Source organism: Carettochelys insculpta, chromosome 3 (assembly GCF_033958435.1).
Source record: "Carettochelys insculpta isolate YL-2023 chromosome 3, ASM3395843v1, whole genome shotgun sequence".
In the NCBI taxonomy this organism is placed as follows: Eukaryota; Metazoa; Chordata; order Testudines; family Carettochelyidae; genus Carettochelys; species Carettochelys insculpta.
The window spans coordinates 140,135,436-140,148,630 of NC_134139.1; the positions used below are offsets into that span (position 1 = coordinate 140,135,436).

The following is a 13,195-nucleotide window of genomic DNA, read 5'->3' on the forward strand; positions in this document are numbered from 1 at the left end:
TGTGGCTGGGTTGCCTAGGCAGTGGGGTGGCCTAGTGGTTAGGTCCCAGTGTAACTGAGAGCCTGGGATGTAGGACTTCTGGCCGCTACCAACATCTTTTCCTTCGGTTCGAGATGTGGCCTCTAGAGTCCACTTTCCCCCTTCTGGTTCTCCACATTGGCGCCTGGGGGAGGTTTTGGAGGCTTGCGTCCTCCTGAGGCTGACCCAGCAGACAGCTCTGGCTTAGGTCCTGTGGATGACAAAATCAGCTCCTGCCTCTTTGCCGATCAGCTCCTAACTGAGGCAGGTCCCCTTCTTTTGTTCTCTCTCCAGGCCTGGCATTGGCGGCAGGTGAAACTGGGCGCGGTTAATTGAGCAAAAAGGTCTTGTTTAGCCCCTGTGCTGCCAGGCCTTCCTCTCACTCCCTTACGGTCTCCAAGCCCCGCCCTCGCCCCTCCAACCCCTTGCACCGCTTCCAGCAAGATATACAGCTTTGGTGATTTCTGTGGGGTGAGGGAAGAGCTTGGCATGGGATGGCGCCAGGGGGTTGGACACTCCACTTCTGTGCAGCTCCTGCCATACATGGCCTGTGCTACATGAGTTTGAGATCACTGAGGTAGTGCTTCTGAAAGTACACTGCAGTTTACGTACCGTGTGCCATTTAAAGGGATGTTGTTGAGCCCCATATTTCTAAACTAAACAACTTTTTTCCTACTGCTTAGGTTTTTGCTCCTTTGACAAAAAACACTTTCTTCCTATTGATCATTGTTATGACTGTGATTTAGTCACGGCTGCCTTTAGTAAAAGCCACAGACTGGTCATGTGCGATAAACGAATGTAGAGTACCAGATCATGAGGGGTCACTGACTGACTGCTCCAGCATTCCCAGAACTGCTACCAAAGAATGGTGAGCAGTGGCTGCTCCAGCTGCCTGGCACCTCTGTTCAGGTGGTCCATGGAGCCAGCCGCACCAGCTGCTGCTTGGACAGTACCTGGGGCCACCCAAGCAGCAGCTAGCATGGCTGGCTGTGAGGCCCGTCCAGCATCAGCCCGTGACGCGAGCTATGGGGCTACCTGAGTGCAGCTCCAGCAGTGGACAATACAGCAGTCACCAGGGCCACCTGTTCAGCCAGACCTGGGGTGCACCACACTTCATACTGAAGAAGTCTTGGAGCCCTAGTCGTTGTCTGGGGAGCCATCGCTGTGCCTTTGGGTGACAATTGAGAGTACCAAGTTCAGGACAAACTGCCAAGAAATAGGGCAGCTACACCCCAAAACTGGTAGTAATTCTCCCATAAGATATATCAAACCAACAACCAATCTAAACTTCTTTTTCACCACTCTGGCTAACAAGAAGTCACAAAAACCATTTCCTTTGATATTCCAGTCTTTGTATCACCACCCAAACCACCACAATAAAGGTGAATGGTTCCTTAAAACTAGTTGAGTCAAAAAAAGGGTCCTCTGGTTCCAAAGGACCAGCCACACACACAGATCTTACCCAATAATCATGCTTTTGCAAATCCTGTTTTACTCAAATCTAAAGGTTTATTAATAAAGAAAGGTGAGAATTAAAATTGGCTAAAGTAATCAAATGTATACAATTGCAGAGTTCTTAGTTCTGGCTTGTTACAGTGATGGAATAAACTGCTGGTTTAAGTCAAGCTTCTGGTTGCTTCCAAATCATTGGAAGGACCTCAGTCCCTTGGTTAGAATGCTTCCGTTAGTGTAAGTCCATAGTCCAGATGTTTGAGCAGGAAAAAGGCAAAATGGAGATCTTTCCATGGCCTTTTATCGCTTCCCCCATGTGGAAGGAAATCCATAGGTTTCACTGTGGCAAACTACAGTAACAAGATGGTGTTTGGAATCCTGGGGGCAAGTAACTCTGCACAAGTCACAGTAGAAGCTGTTTTCTACACCCCAAACAGCACAATCACAGGAAAGTCCATTTAGTGTAAAGTGAGTGTCTGTCTTCAATTGTGAGTTAAATGTTCTTTTTCTAGGCCACTCAGTTTGAATAGACCCTTCAAGACGTGTAGGCTAAATACCTGGTGGGCTTTGATAAATAACTTGAAATACAGGTAGAGAGCCAATACTTACGTTTCAAATACAAAAAAAAAAAAATGCATATGAATAGTATAATAATTTCTCAAAATATAGCCTGTGTGACAAGAGCTTACTTGACGCATTTTGTATGAGAGCTGTAGTTACATAACAGTGGTAGCGACAGTGATCTATATGGTCATATTTTAATTAGATAATGTCACACAAGCTTAACAGAATGCGCAAGTGTCCAATGTAATAGAATCGTTAGCTGTGTTGATGCTACTCTGGTGCTGCATGCCCCTTTGGCAAAGTTGTGTTGAAGAATTATCGGGACAGTCATAAATGTGTTGAGTTTTCTTTAATTTGAAGGAGTGAATTTGAAAAACAAGGATATAATTTCAAGACGTAAATAAAAGGCTGGCGTTAGACAGACAGGTAATGCATACAGAACAGTGTTCAAAGAGAAGATTAAGAATATCGCCACAGAGAAAGACTTAGATAAGAGAGTCTCAAGGATAGTCATCACTATAGAAGAGGCAATTGAGCAGACTGTTCCAGAAGAAGAAAAGATCAATAAGAAGTGGATTACGCTGAAGCTGGCTCAAGAGAAAAGAGTGTGGAAGATCAGAAGAGATATTTCTGAGGTGGCAGAACAGCAGTATAGGATGAAATGCAATGAGATAAGGAAAGCAGCCAGAAAGGATAAGGAGAAATGGTTAGAGGAGCAATGTGAAGGTATTGAGAGGTATTACGGCGAATGTAAGACCAGGGACGTGTATAAAACAGTTCGTTAGGAATGTTAATAGGAAATGGCAACTGAATCAGATGGCGATCAAAGATCAGAACAAAGAAGTGCTCGTAAACAGGGAGATGATTGTGCAGTGATGAACGAAATATTGCACTGAGCCATGCAAAGCACAGTTGGACCCAAGTGTCTCAGAGGGACTAATTGAAGAATTGAAAGAGATATCTCCCCCCGAGCATCGAGAGCGAGACCAATATTTCGAAGGAGGAAGTAGAAAAAGCAGTGAAACAACTGAGAACAACAAGAGCCCTGGAAATAAGATCACGGGAGAGATGATCAAATATGGTGGAGAAAGCATGATTCAGGAAATACACCGACTATGTAATATAGCATGGAAAGAAGGGAAGGCACCTAAGGAATGGACAAGATCTGTGCTAGTGACAATACCCAAGAAAGGAAGTACATAGGAGTGCAATAACTACAGAATAATTGCCCTAATGAGTCATCTAGTTAAGGTGCTGATGATGATACTGACTGAGAGATTAAGATCGCAGATAGAAGAACATTTCGCAGACGAGCAAGCAGAGTTCAGAAAAGATAGAAGTACCAGACAGCAGATATTGGCACTAAGACTGATAGTGGAGAAAGCTCGACGAAAGAACAAAACTGTATACACTTGCCTTTTGAAAATTGATGAATTTGACAGTATAAATCAGAAAGTGACTTCGGCGGTGTTGGAGTCATATGGAGTGGATAGCAGACTAATACGGTTGTTGAAAGATATCGATGATGATGCAGAGACAGTGGTGAGAACATGCGGGGAGTTGGGAAGTTGGTTTAAAACAAGTAGAGGTATGAGACAAGGAGATCCAGTATCGCCAAGTATCTTCATCGCACATCTAGAGAGGGCGATGGACAAGATCAAGGAAGAGGTGGAAGTGATATCTGTGCACAGGAAAAGAATTACCAACTTGAGGTTTGCGGATGATAGTTATCCATTGAGGAAGATGAGGAGAAGCTAGCCAAAATGGTGTGGGTGTTAAACGAAGAAGGGAAGCGATACAGACAGATTATGAACATTGATCAAACAAAAACAATGGTATTTGGAGATAAGGAAATAGGAAGGAAGATCAGTGTCGATGGTATTGAACTAGAAAATGTAGAGAAGTTCACATATCTGGGGGGCAACATAATGTATGACCTAGACTGTAAGAAAGAAATAGCAACTAGGATAGCTAAAGCAAGAGCAAGTTTGAAGGTGATGGATAAGATCTGGAAAAGCAAAGCAATTAGCTTACAAACGAAACTGGGCGTCTTGAAAACATGATTCAGCAGCATGTTGTATGAATGTGAGACGTGGGTGATGACAAAAGATTTGAAAAGAAGAATATTGGCGTTCGAAAGGAGTTGTTATAGAAAGATTCTGAGAATAGGATGGATGCAGAAGGTCACCAATGAGGAGTTATATAGGAAGATACAGCCGAAAGAGAACCTGCTGCAGAAGGTTATGAAACGGAAGCTACAGCTATTTGGACATATTTGCAGAATGCGCGATGAACAAAAAATCAAGACCCTGGTATTCGGCATAATGGACGGTTTGAATAGAAGAGGCAGACCCCACAGAGAATAGTGCAGAGCTAGTCTACAGAAACTAAGCCACTCTACACTGGATAGGGAAAGATGGAAGGAAATAGTGAGAGGGGCATCAGACACCAACGGGTGCTGAGCCCACAGTTGGTGATGATGATAGACATGTTGCCTGCACAGGGTTGTTGCCATGGGGGACATAGCCTGGGCTTTGAGTGTGTGGGAAGGAGTAGCTGTGTGCATGGTGTCTGAATATGCTGCAACCTGCAGCTGCTGAGGGGAGCGAGTAGATCATGAGTTTGGGGAAGAAAAGTGTCGGGAATTGAGTCAGTGTGAGAAGATCTGTGGAAAGCTCCTTGGTCATCCTTACGCCATTATGAAGGAAAGCGGGAAAACAGGACACACATGATGAATGTTAGCACAAATGATGGGGCAAAACCAATGGGGGGTAAAGATGGGCATCAGTGAAAACTGGAGTAACAAGGGCAGAGAGGGGTACAGGATGTTGGAACAAAGTCTGGACACCGTGTATGAAGCAAGCAGGAGGGTTTATTACCCACAGTGCTGGTGGAGTGCCACTTTGCCCATCAGGACTCAGTGGAGCACTGCCAGACAATAGGTTACAATTGATTATATATATTATTGGTGCGTGCGGAGGGAGACTACGACGTGGGTGTCACCCACGCCTGGATAGGTTCTAGCAGCAAGATGAAATGAGCACAATAAGCCAATAATCTAAGAAGGTTAGAGTACCCCTGCCCATAGCTTATAGAACATCATATCTCTAGTACAAGTGGTTTTCATTAACAAGTTACTTAAACAAAGCATATGTGCAATAACGTCTATGTGTGTAATTGGATGGATGATGCGTCTGCAAGAGTAATGATGGCGCCTTTACATGGGCACATTCACGGGTGTTTATCTAGCAGATTAAAGCAAAAGAGACGGTAATGGCATAGAGCAATAACATATTTGTTTTGAGTACCAGCCTGGGATAGCACATGGGATGGTGCTATATTCTGGTTCTCACTTACATGGTCTCTTCTTGGAATGTGGTTGCCGGGGCAACTGTCCCTCCTTCCAAACTCCAAGGCCCTGTCCAAGTTGGGATGACCTTCACTGGGTCTTGTGAGTGAGATGCGGGGAGGGGTGCAAGCTGGGATAACCTTACACTCATGCTAACTGGGTTTCTGAACTGTCGAATTATAGGCCTACCCCAGACTTTAGGATTCAAGTAGGGGGTCTTTAGCAAGATAGCATATCCTGCCTCAGAAATTTCCATCCTCCACAGGAGAAGTGAGACCAAGATCTAGAAGTGTAGGAAACAACTGTTGACAGTAATGCAGCAGTGTGTGGGAGAAACCAACAGGAGTCAGAGGCAAAGGCAGTGTCCCTCCCTGTATATCTAAGAGGGTCCCTGCAATAGCGAATATCCTTTTTCGTTGGCTTAAACTCCATGCAGAGGTCCCACTGCTATGTCTGTATGGATATTGAGGCCTGGAGCCCAGGTGAAGAGCATGCGTTCTCTAGCACTGTCTTCTCCAAACATGACTTCACAATTCACAATTTACCCTGGTACACCACTGCAGCTGACCTGAGCCTAGGTAATGAGAACGTGGATCTTGTGGAAGCCGTGGGGGGACAGGTTTAGGACAGAGGCAGCAGCTATCTGTGTGGAACTGAGAATGGGAGAGGATCTGGGGAGTGAGGAGGCATAACTCCGCTCCTCATTCCAAGCCCTTCCCATAGGCAGGGCAACCAGGAGGAAGCGTGGCGAGGTTAGCCTCCAAGATAATTTGCTGCTGCTCTAGGTCTTTTCCTTCTCTGAGTATGTCTATGCTTACTGGAAGATTGACTCCTTCAGAGACTATCTTCTGAGGGTTGATGTAGTGCACCTTGTGAGGATGCCCTGAATTGAACCATTGGGGCTCTACAGTCAGCTCTGCTACTCATCAATGTTGTGAGGAGTAAGGGAGGTCTATGGGCGAGTTTCTCCTGTTACCTTCCTGCTGTGGGGATGGCCAGAAAGATCCATCCAGTATATGTTGATTCCTGTTATGCAATTGTTGTAGCTGGAATTGCATATCTGAGATGGACTTTTCATTCTAGTGTAGACCTGGCCTGCATGTTTCTCTTTTGAGGTAGGCAGTTTGGGGCCAAGAGGGGGCATATATAGCAGGGAGGGGCGGATAATATAGAAGAGACACAGGGTGGCATGCAGCTTCTGCTATGAACCTTGGGAGCCCTGTGCATCAAGATTAGCTCAATACAAGCATGCTAAATTGACTAGTTCTTTGACACTTTGGAATAGTTCTATGATAGAAATATAAATGAATTTTACATTGTTAGTCAAATAATGTGTAATATTCTGTTCAATTTAGAGTCTTCAGCTGCGGTGGTGGTTGGTACCGACAGCAAAACAGCCATGCTACTCTCCTGGACAAATACTGGACGAAAATTCGGGTAGATAACTTAACTAAAGTGGAACTCAAAGAGGTATGCGAGAAATGTCATTATGTAGAAACAGGAATTGTTCTATAGTTAGGGTTTACAACAGAGATTCCATAATAAGCCTGGTTCTTGTTTTTGCTGTCTAACATCCACAAAACAGTCAAAATAGTTGGATTCAGAAAAGATAAGTTAGATCTGGGGAAAGGGATATTTATTCTACAGAACTTGGAAGGGAATTAGAAAATGTTGGGGTAACCTCAAAATAGAACATCTCAACACAATTCTGAGTCCATACTTCTTTTTTTCTTTTGCCAGTCAATAATTGCGGGGGGGGGGGATCTGTTTTAGGGATCTCCTAGCTGTGCTCCTAGCTGTTCTACTCAGGATCAAAGTTAGCTGATAGGAATGACTTTCGTAACTTTGTTTTTCTTCCCATTGCTAGGCAATGTCTGTTTCAGGTGACTAGTCACAGAGAGGTAGCCGTGTTAGTCTATATCTTCACAAAACAAAATAGCAGTCCTGTAGCACTTGAAAGACTAAATATAATTTATGAATAACAGTATAATTTTTTAGGTGGTGAGCTTTTGTGGGGCAGACCTGCTTCTTCAGCTGTTGAAAATTGTGGATTTTCCACATCTGAAGAAGTGGGTCTGATGCACAAAAGCTCATCACCTAAAAAAATTATATTGTTGGTCTTTCAAGTGCTATCTTATCTTATCTTTTTTTTAAATTTTGGTTGAGTTTAATATACTGCATCCAATGACAGCTGGAGAAGGAAGGTTCCATTTAAAAACCCGTTCTCTGGCCCCTTTCTTATAGAGCTCAAAGTGCAGCGTGAAGAAGGCCTACACTACAAGGACAGGTTGATCTAAGCTGCATAATTGGAGTTACATTAGTAGAGTAACTCAAGTCCGTGTAATGTTAGATCTATTTACCATGGGGCCCACAATGCAGGGGGTTGACATAAAAACCTCTCCTTTCAACTCCCCTTACTCATCTCATTCTGCTGAAGTACCAGAGTTGACAGGAGAGCGATCAGCAGTTCATTTAGTGCAGTGTTTCTTAAACTTTTTGAGACTATGGAACACCGAACAAAAGTATTTCTTAAGTAGAACACCTATGAAAATTTTCTTCCAAAAAAATTTCCTTGTCTGTGGAGGAAGTCTGTCTGGTTTCTTTTTGCACTCCCACCCCAGTCAAAAGACCTGATTGGGAATGTCAGCGCTTCTGATTCTCATGGAGGTGTGAAAGGGATCCAGCAAGCCTCTTAGGATATGTCTGTGTTGCACTTAAATACTCATAGTTAGCCCATGTCAATTGAGTCTGGCTTACATGGCTGTAAAAATGCAGCGTAGGAATTCAGGTTTGGGCTAATTAATAAGCAGAAGGTAGTTTTCTGGGGCAGCAGCCGGGGAAAGAAAAACTGGGATGTTCCTTCCCTAGTTGCAGCCCACAAACCTGCTTGTGGACAGATAGCTTTAACAAATGGCACTCCAGACCATTCAGCTATAGGAGCTCAGCATGTTCCAGCACTTTTTCCATCCCTGTATGTATGTAGTGCCTTGATGGTGCAGGCCCTGGAGAGGTATAGTTCAACTCTGGCATCTGGGCAGCAGCTGCTGCCTCCCACTCTGCGCACAGCCTCTCGACCCAGAGAACAGCCTGATCTCTCCTGTGTGGACCCTGTGTGCAGGCAGGTTTACAAGCTGCACTCTCAGGACTTCTCTATGCTTCCGTGAAGATCGTTTGGGTCGGGGCGATTTTTCTGGAGTTCGATTTGATCTCTCTGGGGTTGGCAGTCCACCTTGCGATAGCAAATAGTAAGGGAGGTCTATGGGAGAAACGCTCCTGTTGACCTCCTTTGGTGAAGACAGACACAAAAGTCCATTTCCGATACATCAATTCTAGCTACGCAATTTCCATAGCTAGAATTGCGTATCTGAAATCGACTTTTAGGTCTAGTATAGATCTGGCCTCAGAAGGAAGCAATAGGACAGGCTGCACATTGGCCACAGAAATATTTGCACCACTTCAGCCTGGGAATGCAGTTCTCAGCACTTTCTTTCTTTCCTTGCAGCTCTGCAAATGTAGAAGGTGCATGGCCCATCTCAGTACTTCCTTTTTGGGGCTGCCCCCCTGCAAACTTGCCTCTAAGTGGATCATTTTTTTCCCCTCAAGAATATGGCTAAAAAAGCAGTGTGCTGTTATCACTATCTAAGCCTATTTCACATTTGAATCAATGGGATGTGGTAGGCTCCTGGCAAAATATTGCCAGTAACTAGAAGTTGGTAGTATCCAGATTAATGTTAAGCAGAATCTGCTGTATTTGCATTTCAGCATGCTTCTGTGTAACATAAGCAAACATAATCTTTATAGGATACAAAAGTACTTAAGTTATTTTTAAGACTGGATCCCCTTTATTAATTGTTGTAACTTGCCCTCTTGGGGAGTGATTATCTAAAGATATCATAATAAAAATTGTGTGACAGGTAGTTGGCTTCTGAGTTGATACAGATTGGAATTTCTGTCTTTCAGGTTCTTCAGGGCAGATATCCAAGCCTTGCTGCTGTAACTGATCGTCTGCTAGACATTTATCTTCAGCTTACTGGAGACAAGCATCAAACAACAGAAGTTAGTTTTCCTGGCAGTGAGCAGATAGTGGAAGAAACATCAGAACTGAGAAAAGAAAAGAAAAGGCCTAGTCTGGAGGGAAGAGAACTATCTTTGAGGTATTTTTTTTTTCCCCCTTACACATTCTTATTGAGAGACTAACCAACTGGAGAAAGTTTATAGTAAACTTTGTCTTGGTTTGTGGTTTTTTCCTTGAAGAAAAACAAAATTATGAGACCTCAGTTAAAAACATTAACGGTTTTGAAAAATTCTTGTTTGTTTTTAGTTCTTTTTAATACTGCTTACCCCCTGGAACTCTGAATCCAAATGTTAGAGAGCCTCTGGATTAAGCTAAAATGGGTAAAAAACAAGGGTGATGTCCTGCTAGGAGTCTACTGCAGGCCACCTACCCAGATGGAAGAGGTGGATGAGGCTTTTTTTAAACAACGAACAAAATCATCCAGGGCCCAGGATTTGGTGGTGATGGGGAACTTCAACTATCCAGATATATGTTGGGAAACTAACACAGTGACACACAGACTATCCAATAAGTTCTTGGACTGCATTGGAGATAACTTTTTATTTCAGAAGGTTGAAAAACCTACCTGGGGGAAGTTGTCCTACATTTGATTTTAACAAATAGGGAGAAACTGATTGGGAATCAAAGTGGAAGACAGCTTGGGTGAAAGTGATCATGAAATCATAGAGTTCACAATTTTAAGGAAGGGCAGAAGGGAGAACAGCAAAATAGAGACAATGGATTTCAGGAAGGCGGATTTTGGTAAACTCAGAGAACTGGTAGGTAGGGTCCCGTGGGAAGCAAGACTGAGGGGGAAAAACGACAGAGGAGAGTTGGCAGTTTTTTGAAGGGATGCTATTAAGGGCCCAAAAGCAAGCTATTCCTCTGCATAGGAAAGATAAAAATATGGCAAAAGACCACCTTGGTTTAACCAGGAGATAATGTGTGATCTCAAAATAAAAAAAGGAATCATATAAAAAAATGGAAACTAGGACAAATTACAAAGGATGAATATAGGCAAACAACACGAGTGCAGGGGCAAGATTAGAAAGGCAAAGGTACAAAATGAGCTCAAATTAGCTACAGGCATACAGGGAAACAAGAAGGCTTTTTAGAAATACATTAAAAGCAAGAGGAAGACCAAGGATAGGGTAGGCCCATTGCTCAGTGAAGAGGGAGACATAGTAACGGGAAGCAAGAAGAAGAGAAGTCTGAAGAAGGAATGCCTAACATAGTGAATGCTAGTGGGAAAGGGGTACGTTTAGAAGATAACATTTAAAAAAAAGAACAAGATAAAAATCACTGAGGAAAGTTAGATGTCTGCAAGTCACCAGGGCCTGATGAAATGCATTCTAGAATACTCAAGGAGCTCATGGAGGAGGTATCTGAGCCATTAGCTGTCATCTTTGGAAAATCATGGGAGACAGGAGAGATTCCAGAAGACTGGAAAAAGGCAAATATCGTGCCCATCTATAAAAAGGGGAATAAGAACAATGCAGGTAACTACAGATGGGTCAGTTTAACTTCTGTGCCAGGAAAGATAATGGAACAAGTAATTAAGGAAATCATCTGCCAACACTTGGAAGGTGGTGAGCTGATAAGGAACAGCCACAGGCATGGATTTGAAAAGAACAAATCACGTCAAACCAATCTGATAGCTTCCTTTGATAGGATAATGAGCCTTATGGAAAAGGGAGAAGTGATGGATGTGGTGTACCTAGATTTTAGTAAGGCATTTGATACAGTCTCTCGTGATATTCTTATCAATAAACTAGGCAAGTACAACTTAGATGGGGCTACTATTAGATGGGTGCAAAACTGGCTGGATAACCATACTCAGAGAGTAGTTATTAATGGTTCTCAATCCTGCTGGAAAGGTGTAACAAGTGGGGTTCTGCAGGGGTCTGTACTGGGACAGGTTCTGTTCAATATCTTCATCAACGATTTAGATATTGGCATAGACTGCATGCTTATTAAGTTTGCAGATGATACCAAGCTAGGAGGGGTTGCAACTGCTTTGGAGGATAGGGTCAAAATTCAAAATGATCTGGGCAAATTGGAGAAATGGTCTGAGGGAAACAGGATGAAGTTTAGTAAAGACAAATGCAAAGTGCTCCGCTTAGGAAGGAACAATCAGTTTCACACATACAGAATGGGAAGCAACTGTCTAGGAAGGAGTATGGCAGAAAGGAATCTAGGGGTTATAGTGGACCACAAGCTAAACATGATTCTGGGATGCATTAACAGGTGTGTTGTGAACAAGACACGAGAAGTCATTCTTCCGCTCTACTCTGAGCTGGTTAGGCCTCAGTTGGAATATTATGTACAGTTCAGGGTGCTGCATTTCAAGAAAGATGTGGAGAAATTGGAAAGGGTCCACAAAAGAGCAACAAGAATGATCAAAGGTCTAGAGAACATGGCCTGTGAAGAAAGGCTGAAAGAATTGGGCTTGTTTAGTTTGGAAAAAAGGTTAAGTGGGGACATGATAGTGGTTTTCAGGTATCTAAAAGGGTGTCATAAAGAGGAGGGAGAACAAGAAGCAATGGACTTAAACTGCAGCAAGGGAGGTTTAGGTTGGACATTAGGAAAAAGTTCCTAACTGTCAGGGTAGCCAAACACTGTAATAAATTGCCTAGGGAAGATGTGGCATCTCCATCTCAGGAGATCTTTCAGAACAGGTTAGATAAGTATCTATCAGGAATGGTCTAGACAGTACTTCGTCCTGCCATGAGGGCAGGGGGCTGGACACGATGACCTCTCAAGGTCCCTTCCAGTCCTAGCATTCTATGATGCGGGGCTTCACTCTTTTGTGTAGTATGAAATATAACTGCTGTGCAAGACTGACTGTAGCATCTTGATTAAAGGTGAAGCATCCTGAATTCTTTGTATAACTTTGGGGTTGAGAGCATCACTCCCCATCGCAGGCCAAAACCCTGCACCAGGTCACAGCCCTAGCCTTCTGAGACCCCTTCTGCATCTCTGCCCATGGTCACAACTCCCTACCAACGTTCCTCCTGCTCCTGTGCCCTCCTCCACATCAGAATCGTCTTTTGCACCTGGATCCCCACCCATACTCTGCACCCCGTCTTGCACCTGAATCCCCTGTCCCAGGTCACAACCTGCTCCTTCGCCCAAAGCCACTCCTGCATCCTAATCCCCTACCCCAAGCTTCCTTCTGCATCCAGCCTCCATCCCAGATCCTGCACATCCTTTCTGAAAATCTTAGGTACATTAAATCCGCTCAGTCCTCTGTTTGCATGTTTGTTGACAATCCCAAGGAATTCTGATAGGCTGTTGAGGCATAATTTTCCTTTAAAAAACTGACTTCTCAACAAACTATGTTCATCTTTGTGTCTGATCATTCTGTTCTTTAATATAGTTTTAACTTATTTCCCTCTTGTACACATTTAAAAAGTAAAATTAAAATCTAAATTGGAATAAAATCTAGTTAGCAGAAGGGAGGGTAATTGGGCTGAATGGAAGAAGGGCTTTGTTATTGTTAAACTGTATGCAACTGATGTCTTCCTCTCGCTTGTCGTAGAGATTTATTGAATTGGTGCAGCAGGATTGCCTACAACTTTGACAGCTCTTCGTCAACTACTGCAGTGAATATTTTTCAAGAGGTATGTTAAGATTCACTCCATTTTATAGTTGTTTTATAAGGATTTTGTTGTTGGCCCTCAAGGCATAATCCAAGACTCAGTTAAAACAGTGCACTGCCTTGGACAGGTTCTGATTAGAGGGATTGATGCAATAAG

General features: G+C 43.4%; 1 protein-coding gene across 2 annotated transcripts in view; it reads left to right on the forward strand.

Annotated features, from left to right (window-relative positions):
* Positions 1 to 13,195, forward strand: part of MDN1 (midasin AAA ATPase 1) — a 165,535-nt gene that overhangs the window by 19,180 nt on the left and 133,160 nt on the right. For both annotated transcript variants that reach the window (XM_074990884.1, XM_074990885.1), the window contains exons 9-11: positions 6,739 to 6,853; positions 9,344 to 9,537; positions 12,979 to 13,060. In XM_074990884.1, the coding sequence (XP_074846985.1) occupies positions 6,739 to 6,853; positions 9,344 to 9,537; positions 12,979 to 13,060 (391 nt within the window). The remainder of the gene's footprint in view (positions 1 to 6,738; positions 6,854 to 9,343; positions 9,538 to 12,978; positions 13,061 to 13,195) is intronic.